Here is a 27961-nt window from a genome sequence, read left to right on the forward strand (position 1 = left end):
AAGCATAAAGACAGTCCACATCTTCTTCAACAGTGACAGAGCCAAGTGTCTCATCTGTAGAAAGAGACCTAGTCAAAGTCCAAACTCAGTAAATCCATTGTGTCCAGCCAATGTGACAGAGCTTGAACTATTTTACAAACGAGAATGATCAAAACGGATATTTTTCTAGATTTCCAAAGTTGGTAGAGATGTAAGCAGAAAGACTTGTAGTTGTGGAAACCACATAGAATATATAAACGAGAAAAGGTTCAAACGATTTTAAGACTTTTCTCAGGGCTCTGGAAATAGCTGTGAGCCATTTACCTTCTCACTGGCACACTGACATTAATGGGAGGGGGTCAGCTCACGCCCCTTTCTCTGCTGTCTGAGTGTAACCCCGCCCTCTCGGGACACGCGGGGACAGCGAATCAAGCAGATTTGTGAAGGAGTGGGGACAGAATCCGCAGCAAGAGAAACAGATAGAAAGAAGAAGAGACCCTCAAGTTGGTTCCCCGTAGTGGAGCAGCTCCTTCTGGTGCGGTGCAGTCTCGGCTCTCCGCCGGACCGGGCATGCACCACCCGCCGCGGAGAGAGTGATCCGCGCCGCAGCGAGCAAAGATGCAGGCGGAGGACATGGAGGTACCTATCATTAATAACCTAAACGATAACGGCGACAGCCAGAGGCCGAAAGGGAAAGATGTGTTCAAGGATCAGCAGAAAGAGTCGGAGGTAAATGCGAGAGGCGATGTGTACATTGGGGCTGTCACAGCTTGTAGTAGGTGCGTGTGTGTGTGTATGAACGTGTGTGTATGTTGTTGCTGGGGAGCTTTCAGATCAGCTAAATGTCCTTATTCCACGCAGTGTCTTGGCTCGAAAGCGTGCAGGCATGCAGGCAGACGGGGATGTGTTATTTTGGCAGCTGAGTCCTAAAAATAACCCGGTAATCCTACAGTGGTGCTGCATGCAGGTGGTGAAATGTGACTGCTGCTGCCAGGACCACTCAGCAGCCACCAGACATTTACAACAAAACACACTAGCATACTTTACACTCTCTAAACATCACCAGTCTTATAGTTTTTATTGATATCTGGACCATCCATTTTTTAGAATAATTGGATCATGTGTAATGTGAATAATAATTGAAATGTCTGGTTTAAAGCTAATATCTTGTCTTTATATATATATATATATATATATATATATATATATATATATATATATATATATAAAGAAAACAGTCTTCACTGAGAATAAAAACCCAGTACTGTGGATTTCCACATCAGGATTTCACAAAATAACTTTTTTTAAAAAGCACTTTGAGGAAAAAAAAAGCAAAACAAAAACCTGCTAATTCTGCTTTGTTTGTTTTGGGGCTGTGACATCACAAGAGGTTCCACACAAAAAAATTAAATTTCCAAAATATGAGCTTTCAAGTTTGATATGGTCTCGTTTGCAAGCTACTTGTATATATCATTTTATTTCAAAGTCTTTTTTTTTATTGAAACCTTTTATTATTATTTTTTGTATTCTTTTACAATATACACATTTACAAATGAGAAAACAGAACAAGAAATCACATTTCTAAAAATGTGACATTTTAAAAATATTTCCCAGCAGGCGTTGAAGAGGGCACCATTTTACAAAAACGGGTTTCAAATGTAAAATGTTTGATTGAAGTAAATTATCTTACAGGGAATAGGTTTCACAAAAGGACTTTTAAAAGGATGAAATGTTATCAAACATGTAAATAAACAAATGTTACACAACAGATACATATCAGAGTAGTTTACATAATATGTATCCTAAATTTAAAGACAAAAAATATTTGAGTTTTTTATAAAAAGAACTAGCTTCACTTATGCATCGTATTGCTACTTTTTCTTGTGTTTTAACTTGTGTTTCTCCTTGACTTTCTCCTTGAGAAAGTCAAGGAGAAAGCCTCCTTGACTTTCTCAGTCCTCATCAAGCCAGCACAGCTGAGTTCATGTCTATTAATTATTCTCCTCAGGCAAAACTAACAAGAAGATAAAGCTGTGTTGCTAGGCTTTCTGAGTCCAGATGTGGTACATTAGAGTTTCTGGTTGTCAGTCAGAGCTGTCATTCAGCTCATGCTTTGAAAGCAGCGGAGGGGGTGTTTGAGAGAATTAGAGCAAATTCGTCTCACAGCCGTTGGATTCTGGGATGGGCCGGGCCGAGGAGGGGGTTGGTTGATGATGTCGGTGGCTCCGTGGCTCAGGCGTTGAAAGCTTTTATTGTCAAGGCTGCCGTGTAAAGTCGTGGCTGTGTGGAAGTTAGTTGTTTCTGCCGGTTCCAGTGGTCATCGGTTGTCTCTGTGGCAAGTAAGAAGACAGGATGGAGAAGGTAGGAAACAAAGGCAAAACGGACCTGATGCGAATGCAAGCTCTCAGTTTTAGGATGGTGGATAAACGTCTCCGTTCCGAACCATGTCTCGTTCAGATACTTAATGAGATAATTCAGATTTTTCAGAAGACTTCAACCTGCCTGCTGTAGTCAAGTCTATTAGTGTGTTAACGTGGACAAACAGATCAGGTTTGGAGCATGTAGTGAGCATTTGTATTCAGCCCCCTTTAGTCTGATACCTTTGATTAAATTTCAGTGCAACACATTGCCTTCAGGAGCCACTTAATACTCAATTAGACTCCAGCTATGTGTAATTTAATCTGTGAATAAATCCAGCTGTTTAATGAAGGCCTTAGAGAACATTAGTGAACAAAGTGCATCATGAAGACCAACACACACAGCAGACACATGAAAGTGGTGGAGGCGTTTAAAGCAGAGTTGGATTCTTACTCGTATTCCTCCACTGAATCAAATCCCGAACTTTCCGACTGCTGTAGCAAATGATTTACTTACTTATTTGCACTTTTATGTGGGTCTTTTTTAAGAGCAGTAACGGTACGGAATGGTGTCCAGTCCTACACGATGCTGAGTGAGTGTCAGCGTGTATTTATAGGAGACTGTTAATGAACGGCAGCAGACGGTTATTTAACCGGGACAGCTGAGTCAGAGAGCACGTCCTTATTTACGGATCTGGGCTGGGCCCCTCAGGGATTGTTTTCATAGGGTTAAATGCAGCTAACGCTCCGAGCTCAGAGCTTCAGGTGGCGTCAGGATTGTATTTAATCCTCATCCGCATAAAATTAGACTTTTGTCATTAATCTGGTGGTCAGGCTGCTTCCCTTATTTTTTTTTTATTTTTTTTTGTTTTTTTTTATGTATTGGTCCATAATGTAAAAAATTTAGAGCACTCTTATGATTGGTTCCTGTTTACGTTCCAGTGTTGTCTTCCACATTCATGCGTTGATGTGTCTTGCACAACCCGTTTTCCTGCAAATTGCTTCCTTGTCACACGCTTGCCTGAGTGTTCAAAGAAATCCGTCAAGCTTGGATCTTGTTACCTTGAAACCAACTTTTAAACTTCTTCAAACTCTTTCTTCCTTGTCCTAAAGGTAATTATTAATTATTTTCTTTTGTAATATATTTGTTGCAGTTGCACTGAGCTGCTGAGGATTTTCTATCCCATTGTCAACAGGGACCCTCTCACCCTCCCTTCCTGACCACAGCAGCTAATCCTCTGTGAAACCGAGGCGGCAATATTTGCTTGTGTGTGCCTTCCATCCTTTCCTTTTCTCTCCTCTTCTCTCCCCTCTCACTGCTGCATTGCCGCTGCTCTTTGTTGCAACACCAGACCACTTTGAGGCGCCTGTAACCGCTCAATTACAAGCTGATTAATTCAGGAGCTGCACATGCCCCATAGAGAGCACCTGTAAACTGTGGGGCAAGGATCTGAGGCAAAATATGTAAATGGCTAATCAGCACAGCCTGAAGCCGGAACAGGCAATATTAATAACTTGAAAATCCAAATGAGGAGGCAGAACGAACCAAAAGAAGAGAGCGTGTGTTTATGTGTTGTTTATGGGTGAAACAAAAATGTAAGACAAACGTGGCAGAATAATCTCAGGGCAATGGGAAAACTTTGGTGTGCAATGACACCGTCAGCTGGATCGTGCCTATTCTATACCTGGGTTTAAGTTATAGGGATGAATGAAAGTTCAGAAGGATTCATGACGGGCTAATTTTGTTGTTTTTCCCTCAGAGCTCCATGGAGTCTCCAAACCTGGAGTTTGAATATGGAGACTCGGACATGCTCACAGCTGAGCTCTCAGGTAGGAGTCAAAGGTTACTGAAGTCCCTTCATCTGCTGCATGCTGACCTTTTTCCATACATTGCCACCCTTCCATATCATTTGTAAAAATGTGTACAAAAGCATTAAAGGAGATTGGCGCTATGGAAAGTTACCACAGCCTTCACTTTTTGCTGCAGCTCCCGAACTACTGTATGAACTGGAACGAAGTTTGTTTTTATTTCCTATCTTCTTTGCCTTCCTCTTCACTGTCCGTTGTGGCAAGATAAACTTACGTCCTATCTTCCTGCCTTGTTTGTCACAGCTCAGCTGTTTCAGACTCTTTGTTTTTGCTCAGATTATAGAAAAGGGCAACTGTAGGTCAAGTAGTTTATTTTCTTGGAGCCACTTCCTGAACTTTGTACCCTGATATTTCATCTTTCCAAGGGTGCATTCACATCAAGCCTTTAATCAAATTCTTGTTCATTTGCCTAGAAAGTCCAGTTCTTTTGAGGACGGGTGAATGCGCAATCCAACTCCATAAAATAAAATCTGGTTTGCATAAAAACCTTTGTCTCACTCTACTACTTTTTTGTTCACGTTTTGTGAAGAAGTTGTGCTTAGAGGTTTTTGTGTTGTTTCCTTCAGTGGTTCGTGGTTCAACGCCCCAACCGTTGAGTTGGTAAAGGGTTTGTTTCATTTGACACAACGCAGTGTGAAAGTGAATATCACCAGCTGAAAGTGCAACAAATGTTGCAATTTTGGTCCCCAATCAAACCAAACCTATCAAGGTGTGTGAACATCCTTTTTTTTAAAGGGGCTTTTTTTTTTTCTTTTTTTTTTTTTCAGGGGTGCCAATATAGCAAATCCAACCACATCCAAAATTTTTTGATTGACCTTGAGTTAATTTTGAGTGACTAATTTAGGTTTCCATCCAGCACCCATCTGTGTTTTCTACGCGTTTGATTTTGAGTCACGATGTTCACGGCACGCGGCGGCCCATTTGCCAGAGTCTTACTCACCCTGGTGCGCATGCAGTCAGTCACAACAGCTCATCTCCTCGGGGTCAGACGATAACGAGTGCTCTGAGAGCAGAAGGAGACGTGAAGCAGTGTGACAAATGGATGGATGCCCAGGAAAACGATGTGATCCACATCAATTTAGAAAGAAGCTGAGGCCTTTTCTTCTGTAAGTCGCGCCAGAACCAGTTGTCCTCTTTTGATTCAGAGCCCGGTCTAATTAGCCTCCTTTAAGGAGTTGACATGCTTTGCCTTGTTCACCGGCACATTTCAGGTCCGTTTCACTAAAGAATTTAAGCCAGGCGTCTTCAGTTTGCTGTAAAGCTTAAAGGATTACAATGATTGTTGACAGGAAGGGGACCTGGAGAGTCAAAATTATGCTCTGGTGAGAGACTTCGTTTTAAACCCCAGCCTGAACACTTAATGAAACCAGCTTTGAGTTTTCTAAGTACAGACAGAAGGGGGTTGTAGTTACCATCCCATCCCCATTCGCCACGGTTACACATTTCTTCTGTTTTGTCTCGCTTAAATTTTACAGCCCAACTTTAAGAACAGATAGATATAACCAGCATAAATTAAACAAAATTCATTTAAAAAAATAAAAGCGTTTTTAAATTTGTTGTGGAGAATATTTGGTTCACTTTTCTTTGGAAAATTGTTTTTATTTTCAAGCATGAATTTAAGCCTAGACTTCAATTGAAAGTACTTCATAATTTTTCTTTGAAACATACAGGGAGACACAACTGTAAGTTTTAGACAGGAAAATTGTAATATTTTTGTTTCATGTTTTCTGCAGAGCTGTACAGTTACACAGAAGAGCCAGAGTTCGCCCTGAACAGAGACTACTTCGAGGAGGACTTCAGGAGCCATGGTACTGTTTCTCTCCGTCTTAATGTGTCTGACTTGAATTCAATTGAAATGTATTGAATTTATTTTGGTGATGGAAGATCAGAATTAACACCTAGTAACAAGAATCAGGTATCATCATCGAGGAAAACGATACAAAAAAGCGAAGAGCTTATTTCCATATTTCCCTACAAAACTCAGTACAAACATACATTAGCAGACACATTACTACTGAAAACAAATGGAAGGAAAGAGATAGTATAAAGCTTATACTGTTCTTAAGAGGACTTAAACCCTGAAGAACAGAATATCTAGACACCTACGCTTAATTTACTTACTGTTTTATAACCACTTTGGAAAGAAAGAGGGGGGAAAAAAAGCTGCTTTTCTCTTTACGGATTGGGGATTTAGTGATATCTCTACCAGAGATGTATGTAAGTCTATGTAACTCAGTGCTAAGCATGTCCTCAACCCAGTCTGCAACCAATAAAACTGAATCACCAGCAGATAAAATGACTGGGAGAAAGCAGAAGCTTCAAAATTGTTCAGAAATCACAAATAAAACAGGGAGCTAAGGATGGTTCCCTGTGGAGCGCCCAATCCCAGAGCTTTTTCACTTTCAGATTCCAATTTAATTCTAGCATTTGACCACCCAAATCGTATTTTTCATTTCTAGATCAAACCTGTTTTTGCTTCTTTCTTTTTTTCCCCCCGTTATTTGTCGACATTTCATTTTAGCAAGCCAGTGGGTCTCACCATATAAAACAAAAAACAAAAAAACCCCACACAAAGCACTCTCTGTGCTCAAAAAAAAAAGCATGTACTATTTTCTTTTTAATCAGAAGTGCTGCTCTGTCTCCTCGCCTCCGAATTGAGGGGTAATAAATGGCAGGATTAGATGACGGCCTCTCTGGCTGCTGCTTCACAGAGATGCAGCTCAGGGCCGCCTGTTTGCACCGTGGTCTTTTTATTAGGATGAGTGAATTGTGTGTGCAACCGATCGACAGAGGCTGGTTTCCCTGCTTGACTTGGGCTCTGCACTGCATGTGAAACTGACAGGCTGCTCATCAATCTTTTATGTTGCTGCCCCATGAATTCTCAGGAAGTCACGAACATAAATTACAGTAATAGAGGAGACATGTCTGATTGAGGCCTTTTGCAGTCTTTATTGGGTTTTTTTTTGTTTTCTTTTTTTTGAGACAGGGCTAAAATTAAAAATCTTATTTTCACTTCCCGAGACGACACAGAGCAAGTCTCAGCATCCTTTATAGGCTATCAGTTCTTCCCCGATGATGATGATGATGATGCTTAGTGTCTATTAAAATTGATCAAATAAACAGTCTAATAATGGATCACAGTGAAAACGGGAAAAGCATTTAGCTTTGTTTTTCTTCTGTAGAAATGTACTTATTGTGTGTGCCTCATTTCCTGCTGGGTCTTAATAATCTTTTCTAATTTCCCATAATAACATCATCAGTTCCTGTTAATTAGGGCTTTCTGTGCTTTCAGATGCTTCCTGCAGCTAATGCAAAGGGATGGCACTCAATATGCCACTAATAACACACAGACTGAAGCCGGAGCTGGCCTCCCTATTCACATCCGTACTCGCTAAACAAAGTTATTACATAACTGTTATTTTTATATAATTATTCAATCAGAAAGTAAGGGAGATGGTGGGCCTGATTAGGAGACAAGTACAGCAAATCCTGTATTAAGACAATCGGGAGATTGACTGAAGAAAACACATGGTGTTTCAGAGTACCTGGTTCCGACTTCTTAACTTGAGAGGAAGAAGTGGGCCCAAAACAGACCGTTGGGGAACCTTGTGATTTGGCTCTTTGTCCATTTCACTCAAAAATACATAAAAATAATTCCACATAAAGGGTTGTTGAAGCAGATGTGGTATGGTGAAGAAATTTGCTAAGTCAGGAGACGATGAGCAGTGCAATTTATTGAGCATCAGTTTGATCAAATCCTAAAATGTTTAGAGATGTTCTAGAAAATGTAGCACCTCTCGGGTTTTAGGCTTATCTCGTCACGATACCAAAATATTTTCAAATAAAGATTGCAGTTCAGAATCTTTTTTTTACTTCGAGTCACGCAGAACCAACATTTTCTTGCTGAAAGAGGCAATATCACCCTTGTTTAAAAAAATATATATAATAAGTGTAAAATGAGAGTCGGTTGTATGTATTTCTCCAAACAGATCATGAAATGAATTTTAACACCAGACAAGGATAACTTTTTGTAAACACAAAACACCGTTTTCAAATTAAGATTTATTTTATGGATGAAGGGAAAAGGTTCTTGTTCATCACTGTGGAGGAATTTTAGCCCACTCTTCTTTTCAGAATTGTTTTAATTCGGATGGGATTTTTTATAGAACATCCTGCCATAGCATCAAAAATGGATTTAAGGTTAGACTTTGAATAGGCCATTTCAGTTGTTTCTTTATTTCCATTAGCCGAGCCGTGCTCACGCCTGGGTGTGGCTAGTAAAATTGTGGTTAAATATATTTTCACACAGGCCAGATAGTTTTCTGTTGCTTTTTCTCCACCTGATAAATTGAGTCGTCATTTGAAAGCTGTGTTTCACATTGCCTGGTATGAAAATGTGTTGGAAAAAGGAAAATTAGAAGCAAACTGTGCATTGCAGCTCGAGGCAGAAGGTGGACGGAGTTGACGGTGGACGAGCAGAGGGCGTACGTCATGAGACTGCTGGACGCGCTGGAGGTGACGGACAGGGACAAGAGGCTGAAGGTGGCCAGGGCCATCCTCTACCTGGCTCAGGGTTTGTGCTCGCCAACAACCTCAGCACATTCAGCTCTGGGAAAAAAAAAAAATCAAGAGATCATTTAAAAATATCAGTTTCTTGCATTTGACTTTTTATAGGCTTATGTGTGAGTAAACTGAACATTGTTGTTTTATCCTATGAACCACTGACAACATGTCTCTGAAATTTCAAGCAAAAGATTTTGTATTTATTTGCAGAAAATGAGAAATGGTCAAAATAATAAAAAAGACGCATTATTCAGACGTCAAATAATGCAAAGAAAACAAGTTAGTATTAATTTAGAAACAATAATACTAATGTTTTAACTTAGGAAGAGTTTGGAAATCAATATTTGCCGTAATAACCACGAGGCTCCATGCAGTGGGATCTTAATTTTTCCAGAACTGTGTATGTGTGAATGTGACAGTGTTGCTCCATCATTTTATCACTTCTGCCTTTAATTTCTTTTCACTTTCAGACCTTTAATTGGGACTCCGCGCTAGCTAAACTACTGCCAATCAGTTAGTCTGTGTTTCATTTCCAACCCCCCCACTTCTTTCGCCAGGTGTGTTTGATGAGTGTGACACAGAGGTGGATGTGCTCCACTGGTCCAGACACAACATCTTCCTGCTTTACGACATGGGCATCTTCACAGCGCTGCTGGAGCTGCTCAGCATGGAGATGGAGTAAGCAGGAAACGGTTCCCTTCACTAAAGGCGAAAAAAAAGATTGTAATTTACATATGGATACTTTAAAGGGTACTTCACGCCTCTTAGATTTTCTTGTAAATATGTTTTTAGTGCTGCTGGTGTCAGCCTTCTTGGGAGGGTAGTTATGTAAACTTCACCAAGGCACAGTCTTAAGTACAAATCTGTACAAGTGAGACAAATGCATGTAGAATAGTGACGGATCATGTTGGGAAGAGAAAAAAAAAAATAACACTTGATAAGACTTCTTGCTCATGCTGTAATTATTACTTGTTTGCTGCAAGTTATCTTGTATTTATTTGCAAGGATTTTCAGACTTTCTTGCAATTAAAAAAAAAAAAAGAAGCAATAATTCTTTCTGCAGTAACAGCCAGGCATGCAGCAGTGCGGTGAGGAAGCCTGCCATCTCTCTGGCAGACAGCACCGAGCTCAGGTAAGTCATTCGAACACACGAATCGCAGCAAACACGACTCCTCGTTTGTTTCAGATGAAAACTCTGAGATATTAACTAGAGGGAACGGATTCTTTACTGTTGGTTCGTTTTAATTTCTAAGCTTCTGCTTCTTTTGGTGGAAATGATGCTTGAAAAAAGTAGGCAGAATGCCACAATCACACACTTTGCTCAGATGACACACTCAGGGCTCCTTCTGTGCTCTTTCTGGATAAATGTGCACAAATAGTTACCAGCTGGAGAAGCAGATTTACACCCAAGTAGTTCTAAAGAATTGATAGCTGTTGAGTTAGAAGTACTTGCAACATAAAATTGTCAGTATGTTGTACAGTGAAATATCTGTACAAGCAACGCAACTGAATAAAAACAATTTACCAAATAAAATAAAACGATGTAAGTAGAGTATCCAATCTGGCAGCTTTGCACATTTAGGGTCTGATGTTTTGTGTACTTTGAGCAGAGCTGCTCAAAATTAGTCAGATTGGACAGAGAGCACTCGTGAATTGGCAATTTTCAAGTCTTTCCATTAATTTTTAAATTAATTTATATCAAGATGTAGGTCTAAATTCTAAATATTAAAGATTATGCTTTAACATTAGAGCTTGACTGTATGTTTGAGGACTTTTTATAGCTGACAAAAACATGTAACTTATGATTGTTATGAACGAAAATGAACCCTGTAGGAACACATGGAAGTTACATGCTAAACCATGTAAATGAAGTTGACATAGTTATATTTACTTAAGCCATTAATTAAGCTTCAAACAAATGATTAAAGTAGTAATTTATGTTTTTTTTCTTAGATTTTATTTGGTCTTAGCTTATTGTCCTGTCCCTACTGGTGGGGGGAAAAAAGAAAAAGCGTTGCCACATCACGATGCTGCCACCTCCATGCTTCGCTGTGGAAGTATTTATTTTTGGATTTCCACTTTCTGTCTGTTTCTAGTATTCCTTCCACTTCATAATTATGCACTCCGATGTGAGATATGAAAAAGTTCAAGAAGTACGAATGCTTCATCAGAATACTGTAACTAAAGAGGCTGCTGAGGATTTAATCTTGCACTAAAACAGAAACGGTTTGCAGGATCACCTGCAGCTTCAGGGACAAAACCCCCCTTTGCACGATTCGTCTAACTGTATCATGTGCTCAACGTCTCAGAGTGCTCCTGAGCATCATGTACCTGATGGTGGAGACCATTCGCGTCCAAACAGAGGACGACCGACCTGAGTGGAGGGCAGCGAGGGAGACCTTCAAGAACGAGCTCGGTGTGTGTACGCAGTGTGTTTGCACAGCTATTCTCCTGACTGTCGTGGTTTCTAACCCGCAGACGCTCGTACAACCCTCAGGTTCGCCTCTGTACAACGGAGAGCCCTTCGCTCTGCTCCTCTTCACCATGGTGACCAAGTTCTGCAGCATGAACGCGCCTCACTTCCCTATGAAGAAAGTGTTGCTGCTGCTGTGGAAAACTGTGCTGGTTGGTTTTCTATGTTCTATGAGCTTTAATGTGTTTCATTATGATTTTATGTGATTGACCAAATAGTTTTAAAATGTTTTTTTCAGATATAAAACTAGTAGTGGCAGCACCATGCTGCGGTGAAGCATCTGCTACTGCATTCTTTTCGTTGAGGCAGAGTGGCGAGTAAAGTCTGCCATCCTTAATGTCTCTCTGTTTTATTCTGTTCATCTTTTCTTTTTATATTCAGCAACCAAAGAGGTTTTTGTTTTATGTTTTATAAATACGTCTAAGTTTAATAACGTGAGAAAACCTGAATTTTAGTATTTTGAAAACCTGAGTTGGAAAAGTCAAAAGGCTGCTAGGAAAAAAAACAGAGAAAAATTAGTATTAATCTCAAATTTTCTAAAAAGAATTAAAAAAAAAAAACCTTGGAAATTTCTGAGGTTTAGAAATCAAAAAATTTCAGCTTTTGACTGAGAAACTAGAAAATTTGTGAGATCATTAATTTTTTCTCACAAATTATTGACTTTTCAAACTCAACTTTCTCAAATCTTTCTAAAAATTCCTGAGTGTTTTTTATTTATTTATTTAGAGTAAATTTTCAACTTTTCTGGCTCAGATTGTAGCTATAGATTTTTGGTGGAAATGTACTTTTTTTTTTTTTCTATCCACAATGGCCCTAATGCGCCATTCTCCAACCCCCTACAGACAAGACAAAACTGAGCTTGTAATTGGCTGCTTATGAATTAATCATTAGATAAACGATAAGATCAATCAACTTCAGATTAATTCATAAATAATATCTGAGAATCGCTGCTTTTATGTCTCCCTTCCCAGTTCACGTTGGGGGGCTTCGAGGAGCTCCAGCGGATGAAGGTGGGGGCCCGGGAGCGCCTCTGCTTGGCCCCGCTGCCGGAGGACAGCATCAAGGTGGTGAGAGCCATGAGGGCGGCGTCTCCCCCGGCCTCGGCCATGGAGCTCATCGAGCAGCAGCAGCAGCAGAAGAGAGGCCGCCGCAGCCGCAGGGTACACGCATCCAGACCCGTTCATACACACACACACACACACACACACACACACCCCAGCTGTTTTGCTAACAGCTAACCCCTCATTAGCATGGAAGAGTAGATCTTCTGCAGCTTTTCTCTAACTGCTTCGCCAACATCATCAGTTCCCTGCTGTAAGTCAGTGACCACAGATGATCTTGGTGGGATTCCCAGCCCTCTGCGTGTTGCTTATTATTTTTTTCTTTCATTAGAGCTCTAACTGCCCTCTGGTTTCTCATTGCCCCTCTTCCTTCTGTCCCCACAGAGTGCCTTTGTTGATAGCTTGGAAGGAGACAGTCCCTTTCCCAAGAAGCAGGTCTTTACCCACAAATTCCCTTCTCTTTTCCTCCTGCATTTCCTCTCTGCACCGAGCTGGACTTTTTGCACTCCTCTCCCACTTCCCTGCAGTCCCACTTTTCTTCTTCCTCTCTGTTAGTTTCTTTACTTTCTCCTCGTATGTTCCCTTCAACTCTCGTTATCCCTCTTTCTCTAATTCCTCCTCTCTCTGTCTTTGCTCTCTATTTCCTCCTTCCCTGATATTCTCCTCCTCTGTGGGCAGCAGGGTTGGCGGAACAGGGCTGACTTGCTGGCTGTAACCATCGGCTCCGGAGTGGTCACTCTCTCCACTCTCCCATATAGACAGTTCACTTCAGACATTCACTTTAGGAGCATCTCTCCTGCAGCCTTCATCACATTGCGACTAGTTTTGTTTAGCTTTAAAACAAGCCACCGCGCTCTGTAGCGTTTCGGCAAGGGGCCACTTCCTTTAAAATGCATTCATTGAGACTCTATTTTTAGCTTGAACTTCTCCAAGCTCTCAACTGGATGTAATTGAAAGCGGTGGCCCTCCTAACCCCGGTAGCAAAACTCCGGCTTTGTCGTTCCACTCAGCAGAGAATGGCTTTTCCATATAGAGAATGGCTCCCCACAGAGTTCCACCTGCTCCTCTCTTCTCATCCCCCCCACCACCACCACCACCTTCCCACCACACACACTCTATGTACCCGTCACCTCTAGTTCCCTGACTGATGCACCATACATCAGCTGCAGTAGTCCAGCTAGCAGCCAGAAAGCTTACTCATGCCTGATGCTTGCACTTTTGCCATTCACACGCTGTGTGAGTTTGTGCGGTTCACACTCGGAATGGGATTGTTTGGACGTGAAAACTCGGTGTTGGCTTGAGTTGTGTGCCTGTTTCTTCTGATGTGCCCCTGTGTGGTAAGTTCAAAACGACACGCTGCGTTTGGTTGCTGTGGAAACATTCTTTTTTTTTTTTTTCCTTTCAACCCTCCAGAGGTTCTTTTGTGGGCTCTAGTGTCCCTTATATGAAAGTAGGCTGACAGGAAAGGGGGGAAGACATGCGGCAAATGTTGTCGGGTTCAGGAATCGAACCCGCGACGGCCGTGTCGAGGACTCAAGGCCTCCAAACGTGGGTCACGCTATCCCCTATGCCACCACAGCACGCCCGGAAATGTTCTTTTTGTCCCCGACTTAAGTCTAACTACTGCGAGGCTTCAGCCCCCGAGTTTGTTTTTTTGAGATTTTAGAAAAACTTTCAGCATTCTGATTTGTATTCCTATGCAAATCAGAAAATATGATGGATTTGAGAAATAATGATCTAATAAGAGTAACAGTAAGAGTTAGGGTCTTTTTTTATTATTCCACCTCAAAATTCCTTGAAGTAATTCTGATTTCTGCCAAGTACGGTGGTGGTGGTATTATAATGTGGGAATGCTTAGGTTGGCTTAACCTAAAAGGTCATCTGCAAAATATTGCAGGTTGATTTCACAAGAAGCCAATATACCATCAATTGTTGCCGATTCTGATCAATAGTAACAGTGATGGCCGTATCACCATGTGGGAATGTTATTTTATGGGGGTTTTTGGGGTGGGGGGAGTTTCTTTGCTTGGAGCCTAGAAAATGGGGATTAATTGCAGAATAAAAAACATAAAAATAAATTTTCTTCAAATTCTTCGTGATCAAAAACTCTTGATTCTAAACCCTTGCAATCTTTAGTTTAGATTGGACTTAATCCCATAACAAACGGCAACTAGGACATTAAAATTAAGAAACATTTTTCTGACTCCTTGTTACATCCTCAATCTACACGTATCTACCAACTACTGCCTTTAAGCACGAGCCAGTGAGTGGAATATTCTTTTTCCTTTTGTAAACCCAGATAAACTCCTGTGGGTTTATTACACGTGCTGCAGGCAAACATGTGTGATCGTTGTTTAACCTGTCCTGTCCAGTGTGTGTGGGTGTGTGCAAGTTGCGCTTGACTGACGTGTCCCTCGTCCTCCTGTCTGTTTCGTCGCAGCTGTTAAAAGGCAAAATGGTGGAAAATTTCATTCGTTCTCATAATCATGACTCAAACTCTAAATTGTTCTTTTAAAAAAAAATTAATCAGCCATTATATTAGAGTACAGCAGTGTGAGCTGGTAGGTTTAAGGAGACCTGTCAACGTTCTTATGCGTTCATCCAAAAAGCAACTGAAATAAAGATTAAAAGATGATTAGAATGTTCTTGTTTTTTTTTTCCAATATGGCACATTTGAACTCCCATAAGTACAGTCTCGCCTTGTGAGTGTTGACTCCCTGCCCTCTGTCTCCCCTTCCAGCCGCTGGTCAAGCAGGACAGCCTGGACACCTACAACGAGCGGGACCCCTTTAAGAACGATGACCCCCGTGACGAAGAGGACGACCCGGAGGACACGGACAGCGGCATCGAGGGGGAAGTGGACCCCCTGGATCGGGACGTCATCATCCAGCCTCCGCCGCCTCCGCCTCCACTGAGACCCCCAACAGAGAGGGTCAACTTCCCCAAAGGCCTGCCGTGGGCCCCCAAAGTTAGGTGAGCGTCTCACTCACTGAAGGATTTGAAATAAGTTGAAAATGCTGGATTTTTTTTCAGTATAGGGCTGAAACGGTTAATCGTGATGAATCGATTATTGAAATAATTGTCAACTAATTTAGCAATCGATTAATCGTTAACTGGAGAAAACAGACAAAAGCAGTAATTAAGTCAAAACTGTACTAAAATATTATACATTTTGCATTTCAGATTAAAAAAAACCTTGTCTATAAATATGTTCTGCCCAGAACTCAATGGCATAGTTTTACTTCATCCAGTTAAAATTCTGTGGGAAAAAAAGTCTGTTAAGCATCTTTTGCTATCCAATTATTAACCTGTAAATCCAAAAAAGCATTTTTAACAGGTCAGTGCTGAATTGTGTCGATATTGAATCCAGCAGAAATAACTGAGTTTTTCACATGTCGTTAGAAGGATATTTTTTTTAGCTTTACATTCATCCTTTGGACCACAAATCAAGTGTAGGCAAAAGCAATGCTATGCTATTGCATTGTAGGTAATAAAATGTTCATTTTCTTTTAGTGTATTTCAGATCTTGTATAAAATACTTGTATGTGTATATCTATCCTATTAATCGATTAATTAATTAGTAAAATAATAACTGGCTACATCACGATTTAAAATTTTAAAGAGGAAAATTAGATTACCAAAAAGAAAATCCTCAATATGTTATCAAATTTTTACATAAACACAGACAATTTGTAGTATTAGTCCGTTTTTATTGTTTTGTTTTTTTTGTTGTTTTTGTTGTTTTCCATCCGTTTCCTATCGCTGATGCCTGAAAGGCCGTGGTGTCAGGACTAATTTTCCCTACTTTCATATATGCCGGCATTTAAAAGGTTAAAATTAGGTCTAACTAAAAATTCCTTACAGTTTTCTATCTCTGCGCTCAGGCAGCAATATGCGCTCCATCTGTTTATTCCAGAGAGCAGCCTGGGTGTTTCTGCAGGGTGCCGCTGCTGCTTCAGTACGCATGAATAATGTCTCGTCATAGCTGTGCATCTTTTATCTCTTACCAGAACACCTAGCTGCTGGGTTTCTCTTTCTTGAGCCGTGTTGATTTCCTTCAGGGCCAAACAGGAGCGTTTACTCCACGGTCTGATTCTTTGTGTTCACAGGGAGAAGGACATCGAGCACTTCCTGGAGACCAGCAGGAACAAGTTCATTGGTTTTACATTGGGAAAGTAAGTGCGCCTCTCCTGAAGGTCAGTCAGTTCATCTCTCTGTCAGGTTTAACCCTTCGTTCTCCCATAGTGACACGGAGACCCTGGTGGGGTTACCCAGACCCATCCATGAGAGTGTCAAGACCCTCAAACAGGTGAGTAGGGGAACTTTTGTTGTGTTTTGCTTTCTACAAAAACTTTTCACAGTGCCGTGAGAAAACATTGGGACCTGCAGATTTCTTCTGCTTTTGCTTTTTTTTCATGCAGTTTTCAAGCCATAAATCAATCCGGAACGTCAAACTTAATAACTGTTTGACTCTCACTTTGGTTTACTGGAGTCCAATCACCTGAGAAATGACTTTGTAATCCTTTCCAGACTAATATATGTCAATGACTTTGTTTCTCATGTGTTGAATCGTGATAGGACTCAAACGATTAACCGGATTAATTGTGATTAATCGAAACAGTCATCAACTAAGTAATTAACTAATCGTTAACTGGAAAAATAAAGCTTTCTTGGAGGAGTAATTAAACCAAAATTGCACAAAATATATTTACATTTTGCCTTTCATGTTAAAAACATATTTGTCTGTAAATCTGTTTTTGTTGAAATGCCACAAGCTGCATACTTTTAGTTTCACCTGGTTCAAATTCACTAAACGAGCAATATGTTGTTATATTTTAGGCAACAAAATGTTGATTTTCTTATCTAAAACACAAATTGAATTGTTTGTCTATTTGCAACTTTTAATTCATTTCTGTTGCATAAAATGGCTTAAGTGCTTAAATGAAAAATCTGGAGAATATCCATATTTTTTTAATCCGATTAATAGTTACAATAATCGATTACTAAAATAATTGTTAGCTGAAGAACGCAGCCTCCTGTTTTGACATTTGAAATTTGCTACCCTACTTCACGCTGTCAGACAGGTTCTATTTAGATAAATTACTTTTCCACAAAAGATCAGCTTGGCTTTCAAAGGCTTTTCTATTCAATATGTGTTTTTTGAAGTTCCTCCGGTTATTTTTGCCTTTGCCAAAAGAAGGCGGACGATCCACAAAAGCAAAAATAAAACGACGCCAAACTTTTTCACAGTCTAAATAACAGAACGGTTATTTCGAACCATTACAGCAGCTGCCTTGTTCTTCTCTTCTCTAGCACAAGTATGTGTCGGTATCTGAGGTCCAGATCAAGAAAGAAGAGGAGCTCCTGCAGTGTCCACTCAGTCTGGTGAACTGATGATTCAGTTTCTCTTCATCCCTCATTATATGTGGTTTAAGCTCAAATTAAAACTCTAATTAAAGGCAGCTCTGTTAGAGACTCGACATAGCAATTGCTTGTCGGATGTGTGTGTTGTGCTGACAGGGTGAGGAGGAGGTGGAGGAAACCCCTGCTGAGATTTTATACGTGGGGATGCTTCCTAATCTCTCGCAGTACGTGGTGAGTGGCTCTTCATTAACTTCTCGTTACTCGTACCCCCTCTGTGAAGGAAACCTCAGCCCTTTTCTCAAATATAGCCGAAGCATTTCAGCCTCATGAATCACACTGAAAATGTAATGGTGCAATATGACCAAGAGGTGGTGCTATAATGTGTCACACATGAAAAAAAGTCAGATACAGCTTCTTTTTTAGACAAGTTTAAGTTTTAGTTCTTGAATAAAGTTAATACAAACCCCATTCTACTGACTACTTGAAATAAGTGATTTTACTGTCATCTATTTAGTCCTATTACTTGTTGCCTATTTTTAGCAACCATTGGAGTCGACTTGGGGAATTGTTACAAAACTAGCACAGTTTCTTTTAAAATAAAAGCAGTGTTTTTGTTGTTTGTAAACCAGTAAAGTTCAAAATTTTCAGAAAAGCTTTTATTTCCATTCACTTAAATGCATTTGGGAAGACTGCACACAGTAATCCTAACCGAATCATAAAGAGGTATCCAGGCAGAAAGTGGTGAACAAATATTCAACTTCACAAACTCGTTAATATGAAACAGACGCACTTTGAGCTTCATGTTCACAAATGTATTAAGCAACCTGTTGATGGATAATGTAAAGTTGACTGTTTTGGTCTTCTCGTCAGATCGCCCTCCTGAAGCTCCTGCTGGCAGCAGCTCCGACATCCAAAGCCAAAACCGACTCAATCAATATCCTGGCTGATGTGCTGCCTGAGGAGATGCCGTAAGCGCACACTTCCTACACACTTTTTTTTTTTTTTCGGTTGTTGTTTGTGTTTATTTCAGCGTCATAAATACCAAAGTTTCCCATGAATTTATGGCAGATTTTTTTCACACTGGGTAGACTGTTAAATATGAAGTCCACCCAAACCAGGGACTGCAATCAAGTGGAAAGGAAGCTGAGGAGGGAAGGATGGAAGGACAAAAGTAAAACAGGAAAAAGTAATGACAAAAGGAGGGAAATAAGACAATAAGACAGCAAATAAGTCTACAAATATTACAGAATGTATCTGCTTTCGTCACAGCTTGTCTAGCCATAAAGACGGAAAGTTACAGTTCTTGTCAGTTTGTATTTTTGTCCAAAGGAGGCGCTGTTGAACATTAACCGCTTTGTATTATTTATATGTTATTGGATGTCTCTGACACATTCAGTGGAAAAAAATAAACACTTCCCGCCCAATATGTCACACTTTTGTCCAAGTTATTCCTTGACTCCAAAGGAGGAAGAGCGTGGTCGTGTCTTTTCTAGACATATTTGTGTCATACAAATCTTATGGATTACAGTTAGTGTGTGTGTGTGTGTGTGTGTTTGTCCTGCAGCATCACTGTCCTTCAGAGCATGAAGCTGGGGATTGACGTGAACCGTCACAAAGAAATCATCGTCAAGGCCATCTCCGCCCTGCTGCTGCTGCTGCTCAAGCACTTAAAGCTGAACCACATCTACCAGGTACCAGCCATCAGCGCAGGTGTTCCCCTGACCTTTGACCCCATACTCACAACTCCCAGCCCCACAGACAACATCAATCCGTTCCGCTCTGCAGATATTTTCTGTTGCTATGAGGAATCATTTTTGTAATCTCCTTCAGTTTGCTGCTGAGTAGAGTTAAGATGCTGGCTCCCTCTGCTGCCACAAAGAGGAACTGCAAATATTAGGGCCCTACAACATTTCACAGAACTATCTGAGATCTAAACAACCACAGCTATTACTTCAATTGCAGGTGGAAGAAATAAAAATGAACTGATCATTACGGGAGTGTGCACAAGCTTTTGCTTTTTGCACGTTTTTTTCGTGACAAGTATTTTGCTGTTCAGTTAAACACTAAAGCATTGTTAAAAATGAGTCTTCTGTGTTCAAATCAAGACTCTTAGTTTTGCTCCTAATTTTTTTATTCTTGTTTTAAAAAATGATGGGACAACACATCATTTTTGATGTGTTCTCCCATCAAATGTTCTGTTGAACCGGAACATTTGTTCTGTTGAACCGGCGGAGTTTTGTTATGTTTGTGATCCAGAATAACGGTTGGTCTTGATCTCTAGCTATTATTTTGTTAATTTTGTTTTTCATCCACAACATAATTGCATACTCTTGTGGTTAGTAAATATGATCAGAATTGAATTCAGAAAAACAAAAAAGGGGAATTTGCAGAAAAATTAAAGATTTAATATGGCCCTGCTTTTCCTTCCACTTCACAATTATGCATTACTTTGTGTTGATCTGTCGCATTAAATCCAAGTAAAATACACATAGGTTTGTGGTTGTAAAGGCACTGTATATTTTACATAATTTGACAACAAATAAGCTAAACAATTTGGGTTGGATATAAAAAATGGACGTTTAACTCATATTTAATCACTTGACTTTTAAATCCTGATAACCCGCTGCTGAACTGACATTGCTGGAGAAGCTCAAAAGCTTCTCCAGCAATGTGAAGGATTTGTATCTCTCCTGCACAAGAATAAAATCCTCCGACTCTTGACCTTTTTGTCCACATGCAAAACCTTGTTAACGAAACGGGATTATTTTCAATCTTTGAGCATTTCCTTTTTCCGCAGTTCGAAATAGTCTCCCAGCATTTGGTGTTTGCCAACTGCATCCCGCTCATCCTCAAGTTCTTCAACCAGAACATCATGTCCTACATCAGTGCCAAAAACAGGTAGGAAACGTTAGCTCACACACCGAATTAAAAGCGTTGCAGACTGTTTCGTTACATGCGTGAAAACCTGCGATGTGTCGCAGCATATGCGTGCTGGACTTTCCCCACTGTGTGGTCCATGAGATGCCTGAGCTCACGGCCGAGAGCTTGGTGAGTGACAGAAAGCGCCAGACGGAGATCAGCTTGCATCTGTGCGTCGCTCTGACTCGGCTGAGTTGCGTTTGTTTTTGTGTTTTAGGAAGCAGGAGACAACAACCAGTTCTGCTGGAGGAACCTTTTCTCCTGTATCAACCTGCTGAGGATCCTCAACAAGCTGACAAAGTGGAAACACTCCAGAACCATGGTGTGTGTGTGTGTGTGTAAGATGTCTTGATATGCCAATAGCACCACTGATGAAAATGTATGGAAAGCTGCAAGGTTGATGTAGATTTAAGTGCAGCAGTGCAATTTTGCATTGATTAATTTGAGCAATAATTGGAGCTTTTTATCACCTTCTGAGAGTTCTTGTAATATTTTACATCTTTTATATTCATCATATCAGAAAATACGACCTTTTCTATTAGCTGAAGTTTAATGCTCTTTATATTTTAAAACTTAGAAATAGAAATATTACTGTGGGTCATTTGAAATATTTTCTGTAGTAGAAATTTTAAAAAATATTGTACTTGTCAATTGTATTGTAATGTAACATTTACAGCTTTTATTTATCTAGACTGAGAGAAATGTGGCTCTTTAGATTATAAAGGTGGCGGTCCCTGGATTTATACTATATTTATACTTACCGGTATACTTCAAAGCTGCAATAAAACTTTTAGTTCAGTGTTTAGATTTTACGACAAATGTTTAAAATGCTACTGTTCATAATGAGAAAGACAAGAGAACATGACTCAAGACAGGAAATAGCTTGTATATATATATATGATGCTAGCATGCACAGTCAGGAGGGCAAAAAGAGTTTCCATAACAACCATGTAGATATGCTATCTACATGCCAAACAAGTGTTTTGAGAACAAGCCTTTCCTCAAGAAGAAGTTTTTATACTCAAATTCAAAATACTGTTTTGTTTGTTTAGCAAATGTCTTCCTCCTCTTCAGATGTTGGTTGTTTTTAAGTCGGCCCCCATCCTGAAGAGAGCTCTGAAGGTCAAGCAGGCCATGATGCAGCTCTACGTTCTCAAGCTGCTCAAGATTCAGACCAAGTACCTGGGCCGCCAGTGGAGGAAGAGCAACATGAAGACCATGTCGGCCATCTACCAGAAAGTCCGCCACAGGCTCAATGACGACTGGGCCTACGGAAACGGTAAACATGTGTTTCTGGCGGCTAGTATTTTGAGGTTTGAGGTCTAAAAGATCTCAAAAAGCAACGCAACTTTAAAAAAAAAAAAAGACAAAGGTTTTTTTTGGACAGATTTTTTTAAAATGTCATTAAATGTAATTTTGTGTTTATTTCAGGGTTATTCTTTTCCAGTTTTAAAATATGTTTGATTTGTAACATTTAAGTGTGATTAAAAAAGGCAGAAACAGAAAATATTTGTCCATTTTTTTTTAACAGCGTTTCCCTCCTCACTACGCACATTTAGTTATACTATTACTGTGCGCTCTGAAACATAATCCTGCACCAGTCTCTTGCAATAATCTGGATGGTGTTGCCATAGCAACATAGATGGGGGAGACTTCTCAGGGTCACTATTCCTCATAGGAGAGTGATTTGTCACCATCAGAGAAGCACAGATTGATAGGAAGAGGACCGATTAGTAGGACACGAGCAAATGTGGACACAAATGTTCTATCTGAAAATGTGGAATTGATTTCAAATCTACACATGCTGATATAAGCTCTTCTGCTGCTCTCTGTCCCCAGATATCGATGCTCGACCTTGGGACTTCCAGGCGGAGGAGTGCGCCCTGCGGGAGAGCATCGAGAAGTTCAACAGCCGGCGCTACGACAAGAACAAAAACGGCGACTTTGCGCCCGTGGACAACTGCCTGCAGAGCGTGCTGGGCCAGCGCGTGGAGCTGCCGGAGGACTTCCACTACAGCTACGAGATGTGGCTGGAGCGAGAGGTGTTCTCTCAGCCCATCCAGTGGGAGGGGCTGCTGCAGAACCCGTAACGGCCGAGGCTGGGAGGAGGTGGAGGCGGCAGGGAGACGTGGCACTGCAGAGGTCAATGAAAGTGTGGCTTTTATTTCAGAAGTTAGCTGAGTTTCGCTGAAAGACGACAACAAGCAACGTTTTGTTTGGTCAAATCTCAGGAGGAAGGAGAAACGCAGGTAAGATCAGGTCGATTTGATGCCGCACATATAGATTTTCTACGATAACATGTGCCTAAGACTACTGTGAACACGTAAGCACATAAAAATGAAAGTAGCAGCTCAAAAACCTTTCAGATTGTTGTAGCATGACACTGTTTCGGCCAATTCTACTGCCCCCCCAAAACCGCCAGTCCCTCTTCTTTAGTAAGTCGGTGCTCTTCTGATTCCTTCGTTATGTTTTATTTCTTTTTAACACTTTATGGGAAACATTTTATGATTTTTTATTTTTTTAAAATAGTGTAAAATCCCATTTTTTTATTATTTTGAAACAAATTAGCTGGAGTTATTAACTTTTAGATTGTAAGCAGAAAGTCAAACATTGTTTTATCATTTTTTTTTAAAGAAAAAAAGTTGCAAGAAGAAAAAAAAAAATACGGTTCTGGGAGCTACAGGAAAGTAGGGAAGCAAAACCAGCTGTAGGTGAATTAGTTTATTTATGGATGTTGTTTATGAAAGGAAAGCAAAGCAAATATAGTTATAGGAATGTCAAACAATAATCCTTCTTTTTTTTAAAACAGCTATATGCTGAATGCTTAATATTAAACTCCAGAACTGACGGGGAGAATTACTTTCATTTTGAGTTTGAGTTAAACTTGCAGACATGGATGTCGTCCGTCTGCTATACATATCAAAACCTGTCAGCACTAGAGTCCTGGATGGTTCAGGGAGTTCAGGGAGATGAAATTCAGACCTGTCCTGCATAAAAAATACATTTAACACGTCATGCTTGTAAGATGGACACAAAATTATGTGGTAATAAAGCTAGCTACTTACTGATATTATGTACAGCAGGGTTAGCATTGACTAAACGGTGGCTTTTCTATGTTGTTGAGGGACATTTTTGGCATGTCATAAAGTAGTTACAAATGAGAAAGTCTGCAGATTAAATAAGCAACTTCAACACAGTTTTCAACAGTCACTACATTCTCCTACTTGTAGAGTTGCTTCCCTGAGCCTTTCCTCTGAACCATCTGGGTTTCTCAAATCTCAGCACTTACATGGAACAGCTGGAAATCTGTAGCGACTCTCATCGACGCCTTGTTTATCTTTCCAACTGCAGCACAATATGTAACTGCTCAGCACACCGATGGTGGGATTTGACTGCTACAATAATTGGTGCTGTTTTTTTGTTGTTTTTTTTTTCCCTATTCTTCCTTTACTTTGGAGTACCCAAGCAGGGCACCAAACCCAGTTGTTACGCACACAGACAAGCACAGTGGGATGTTTTGATGTCATTTTTTGGTTTGTTGTGTACTCGCTCTGTGGGACAAGTTCCTCCGTGTCTTTGTATACAGTAGGACGCTCATTCTGACGCTCGGCTGTTTGCCTTTGTGTACAAATTGTGCATGACCAATATTTTCTCTGCACCTGTATTCAGACATTAAGGGGATACATCAGGATTTCCGAAGTGGAGTTGGTTTAAAAGGTAATAAGCTATCAACATCTTATATAACTTATCATTAATATAACTCTAAATACGTTGGTTTGATTTATCCTGAATGACGACGTCAAGAAAGTTAGCGACTGCGAGTAAGATGTTAACAGCTTACAACCTTTAAAAAAAAAAGAATCTTACTTCAGAAATTATGGAAGAAAACTGTATTTTTAGCTCTATTATCATTATTCTGTTTTGCTGTTAAAGTCACAATTTTCTTCACAAAGAAAATAGTTTAAAAATAGTTTATATATATATACATATATATAATCTCAGGTTTATGGAGATAACATATAGCAAGAGTTTTAAAATCTTCCTCACCGTTGTCTAGCTCACTACATGGAGAAAAGTTACACACCTTCGCTCTCATAGTGCAGTACAATAAACTTTAACTCCAGAAAGGCCACACAGTTGGGAAGTTGCATTTAATTTCTTGATATATATATATATATATATATATATATATATATATATATATATATATATATATATATATATATATATATATATATATATATCTTGTGCCAAATTTGAGTGCCATCTCCTATTTGTTAATTATGTTGACACTTTTGCATTGAAATCACCACTGGAGGTTTGCAATACAGTTGTTTTATTTTCTACCTTTTAACTGTACAATCAAAAAACAATAGCTGTGTCTTGTATCTTGTACAGTGTTTTACATGAGGTGTGTAGGATTCTGTGGACGTCGGTACAGTATCTATGTGTGTTTGTATTACTCTTCCATGTCTGTATATTCTGGATGGAGTTACTTCTCTTTACTGAATTTATTCAGGGGCATGTGCAATTACAGATCCACAGAGGCATTATACAACAGAGTGATAAATTACATTATCAGAGTTACCTATTAAACCCTGTCTAAAAACTTTATTAGCTTCTGATCTGATTTTTAAGCATACTTTGTGCGTTAAGCCAAGTACATTTGTGCATACTGGAGGTCAGGTGAAACACGTCCAGGCGGGATTCGGGAGTAAATAAGAGAATAGAGAACTGACTTCCCCCACTTTCCATTAATATTCCTGGACTAAGAGTTGGAAGTGAAGTAGTTACAAACAGCCGACGCGCCCAAAGCGGAACCCGTCCGATAATGTAATGTGTTAAATGAAGCTGACGCAGGCAGGCACTTGCTGAGTTGAAGCACAGAAAGTGACTCTAAGCTACAGACATGAAGCGCTAATTTCAGATATCTGCCCGCTGAACTGGAGATGTTCTGCTCATGGTTCCTTGCTCTTTGGCTTAATCAAATTAATTAACTGGCATTTCATTATATAATTTTAGTTTATAACAAATCGAGAAAGAATTTATGTGGGATTTCAGACAGACCAGTGTGAAAAATTAAGTAGATAAAATAAAAATACACAGAATAATAATTAAAAAAAAAAAACATTATAACATCTTGAGGCAGGAAGCCATGCAGCAGATTAGTAGTTCTGCTTTCTTGTTGCGGCAGTGTTTGCCTCATGGCGGCAGTTTCAAACGTTCATGCGGTGCGTGTCAGGAGCAGGGCCGGATTTAGAAAAATGTGGCTCCCCGGGCGAGAGCCAGTTTGGCGACCTCACCACACGAGCTTCTTTTACACAGGAAAGTGAGAATATATTCGTAGTGAGGTGCAGGCTGACTTCCAAGGGTTTTAAATTCTGTCCCCAGGAGTGTTTCCAAAACAACCTCTGTGTTTTAAAAACAAAATTCATTATAAACTTTGCATCATTCCTACTAATTTCTTCATCCTTGTAAGGAAATAATCCAAAATGTTAATCAATCTGAAATAATGTAGCGCCAAAGTCAACGTGATGCAAAATAAATTAGAAATTGTATATCTTGGCTTCTTACTCTACTCATTGGAAATTATGACTTGTTAAATCCTTCACTATGTCATTTCTAAACCCATGAAGCAAATAAACGCCCCTTGCCACATCTGTCATTTCAAAGGTGCCTTAACCCTGCCTGCAACTGTTCTCTGAAAGAGGCTTACGTGTCCAAATTCAGCTTCAAGAGCTGGGAGCTACCGTGGGAAGGAGCCGTCAACAGGTCCTGATCAGCCAATCGGAGGCAGACTGTTTATACTATGTTGTTTAGAGGAAGAGAACAAGAATTTAAATAAAAGATATTTTAGATTAAACTATACCTGTTGACTCTGCTTCCTCAAGATCTCAAGATGAATAAATAAAGATGCTTACATTTGAACGTTTAATCAACTTTCAGTGTTATTGTTTTCCTAATGCAGTTTAGCTTTAGCACATGGATTCTTTAGTCTGTTTTTTTTTTTTGTCTAGAGATTGTGCATCAGTTTGAGACCAAGCGCTGCTTCACCGTGGAAGTCTCCAGTCCACTTCAGGCCTCGTGTGTCTGTAAAGGTACCCTCTCCCTCCAGCCTATAAAACACCATTCCAGATATTCAGAACTGTGCTTTGTGACATTTGAAATGCCTGAGGGTACTCTGGCGACTACCTGTCATTATAAAATTGGCCCTTATACATAGAGCCGTCCGGAAATGTGTACGTTCCAGAGCCGTTGTACGCGTTGTCTTTGAACTCTCCTTCATACATGGCCCCAGAGGGAAACTGCAGGGTCCCTCTGCCCAGCATCTGGAGAGAGGGAGAGACATGCATCATAAACAAACGGATGTTAAAAAGAGGACAGAGAGATGGATAACGCATACTTTGTCCTCTTGCCACTCTCCTGTGTATATGATGCCACTGGCTGAAGTGTGTTTTCCTGTGCCACTTCTCACCAGCTCTCCAGATTCAGACTTGCGACACTCGCCCTCTGTGACATGAGAGGGCATAATACCTTAAAAATAATCCCTTTTTTAAGGTATTATGTAACTCTGGCACTACTCCTGATTACTTCAATATTTATTTACTTTATTTTACTCTTAAGTTTTTGTCATCATTTGAATTATTTTTTTCGAACTAGTCAGGTTATCTTTCTGTGATTAAAAACATTTAGTCAAACAAATGTGTCCAACTCACAACCCGGGTGAGACCCACTTGGTTTTCACTAAATATGCCCCACATTGGTGAAATCAGTTGGGCAACCTTTGTAGATTTTTGTTGTGTCTTAAGTAAAACGTCATTAAACCTGTACCGGACCTTCTTCCACATAACCTGTGGAAAAAGGTCCGAACATTCAAGTGTTGGTTGGGTTTACGTCCCTACTCACCGTACTTGTCCCCATTTGGAAAAATGAGGGAAACCTTGATTGTAGTGTCTGCAGACAAACACATTTAACACTTAAATAAAATTGGTCTAAATGTGGATATTTACATATTCAAACTATGTCCCTTTTTGTTGTCTGACAGAAGATAGAATCACTTGGGTTTTTTTTCCTCTGTGTGATAGTATTTGCACCTCACCAGTCATGCTATGACAGCTTCCCTCAGATGGCAGATGGCTGTCGCAGTCAACAACAGACGCTGTTTCACTATGAATGGGAAAGAAAAAAAAAAGATGTGTAAAGTCGGAAAATTGAACCCAGAGTCGAGGAGAATGAAGAATCGGTCTTAGCTATACCCAAATTGGTGAAATTAGTCTAACGTTTTCACACGTTTTCATTAAGAATGAGCTCCGGAAGTTAACTGCAGGTAGGTGTTGCCATGGTAACAATGGGATCTAGTTACCACTGTTTGCGGA

At 40.0% G+C, this 27961-nt stretch overlaps 2 protein-coding genes across 8 annotated transcripts; one reads left to right on the forward strand and one right to left on the reverse strand.

Annotated features, from left to right (window-relative positions):
• On the forward strand, positions 1-25199 carry strip2 (striatin interacting protein 2). 6 transcript variants are annotated; one of them, XM_044108286.1, is made up of 22 exons: positions 1-708; positions 4097-4166; positions 5939-6013; positions 8644-8778; positions 9326-9446; positions 9832-9900; positions 11078-11184; positions 11266-11393; positions 12213-12401; positions 12687-12737; positions 15043-15275; positions 16412-16477; positions 16548-16611; positions 17616-17687; positions 17823-17897; positions 18537-18634; positions 19231-19357; positions 20464-20564; positions 20648-20714; positions 20803-20907; positions 21660-21864; positions 22425-25199. In XM_044108286.1, the coding sequence occupies exons 1-22, from the start codon at positions 598-600 to the stop codon at positions 22673-22675; spliced, it is 2520 nt and encodes an 839-aa protein (XP_043964221.1). In that variant the 5' UTR covers positions 1-597; the 3' UTR covers positions 22676-25199. The 6 variants fall into 6 exon arrangements, with proteins under 6 accessions (XP_043964221.1, XP_043964223.1, XP_043964222.1 ...); XM_044108288.1 differs by having other exon boundaries at positions 2-618; XM_044108289.1 differs by lacking the exon at positions 1-708 and adding an exon at positions 2217-2340.
• Positions 24773-27952, reverse strand: morn2 (MORN repeat containing 2). 2 transcript variants are annotated; one of them, XR_006369800.1, is made up of 7 exons: positions 27842-27952; positions 27685-27752; positions 27492-27539; positions 26989-27095; positions 26778-26914; positions 26507-26701; positions 24773-26392 (listed from the first exon to the last, which is right to left on the reverse strand). XR_006369800.1 is itself a non-coding variant. In XM_044108293.1 (6 exons), the coding sequence occupies exons 2-6, from the start codon at positions 27689-27691 to the stop codon at positions 26599-26601; spliced, it is 402 nt and encodes a 133-aa protein (XP_043964228.1). In that variant the 5' UTR covers positions 27692-27752; positions 27842-27952; the 3' UTR covers positions 26503-26598. The 2 variants fall into 2 exon arrangements, 1 of the variants encoding a protein (XP_043964228.1); XM_044108293.1 differs by lacking the exon at positions 24773-26392 and having other exon boundaries at positions 26503-26701.
• Positions 27953-27961: the final 9 nt, after the last annotated feature.

This window comes from Gambusia affinis, linkage group LG23, assembly GCF_019740435.1.
Source record: "Gambusia affinis linkage group LG23, SWU_Gaff_1.0, whole genome shotgun sequence".
Lineage (NCBI taxonomy): Eukaryota > Metazoa > Chordata > Actinopteri > Cyprinodontiformes > Poeciliidae > Gambusia > Gambusia affinis.

Coding starts and splice junctions, on each gene's coding strand:
- strip2 (XM_044108286.1), top strand. CDS start 598: ATGCAGGCGGAGGACATGGAGGTACCTATCATTAATAACCTAAACGAT. Junction 16,612..17,615: donor GTGTCAAGACCCTCAAACAG/GTGAGTAGGGGA, acceptor TCTCTTCTCTAG/CACAAGTATGTGTCGGTATC. Junction 20,715..20,802: donor AGCTCACGGCCGAGAGCTTG/GTGAGTGACAGA, acceptor TTTGTGTTTTAG/GAAGCAGGAGACAACAACCA.
- morn2 (XM_044108293.1), bottom strand. Junction 27,096..27,491: donor TCCAAATGGGGACAAGTACG/GTGAGTAGGGAC, acceptor CTCATGTCACAG/AGGGCGAGTGTCGCAAGTCT. Junction 26,915..26,988: donor GAGAGTGGCAAGAGGACAAA/GTATGCGTTATC, acceptor CCCTCTCTCCAG/ATGCTGGGCAGAGGGACCCT.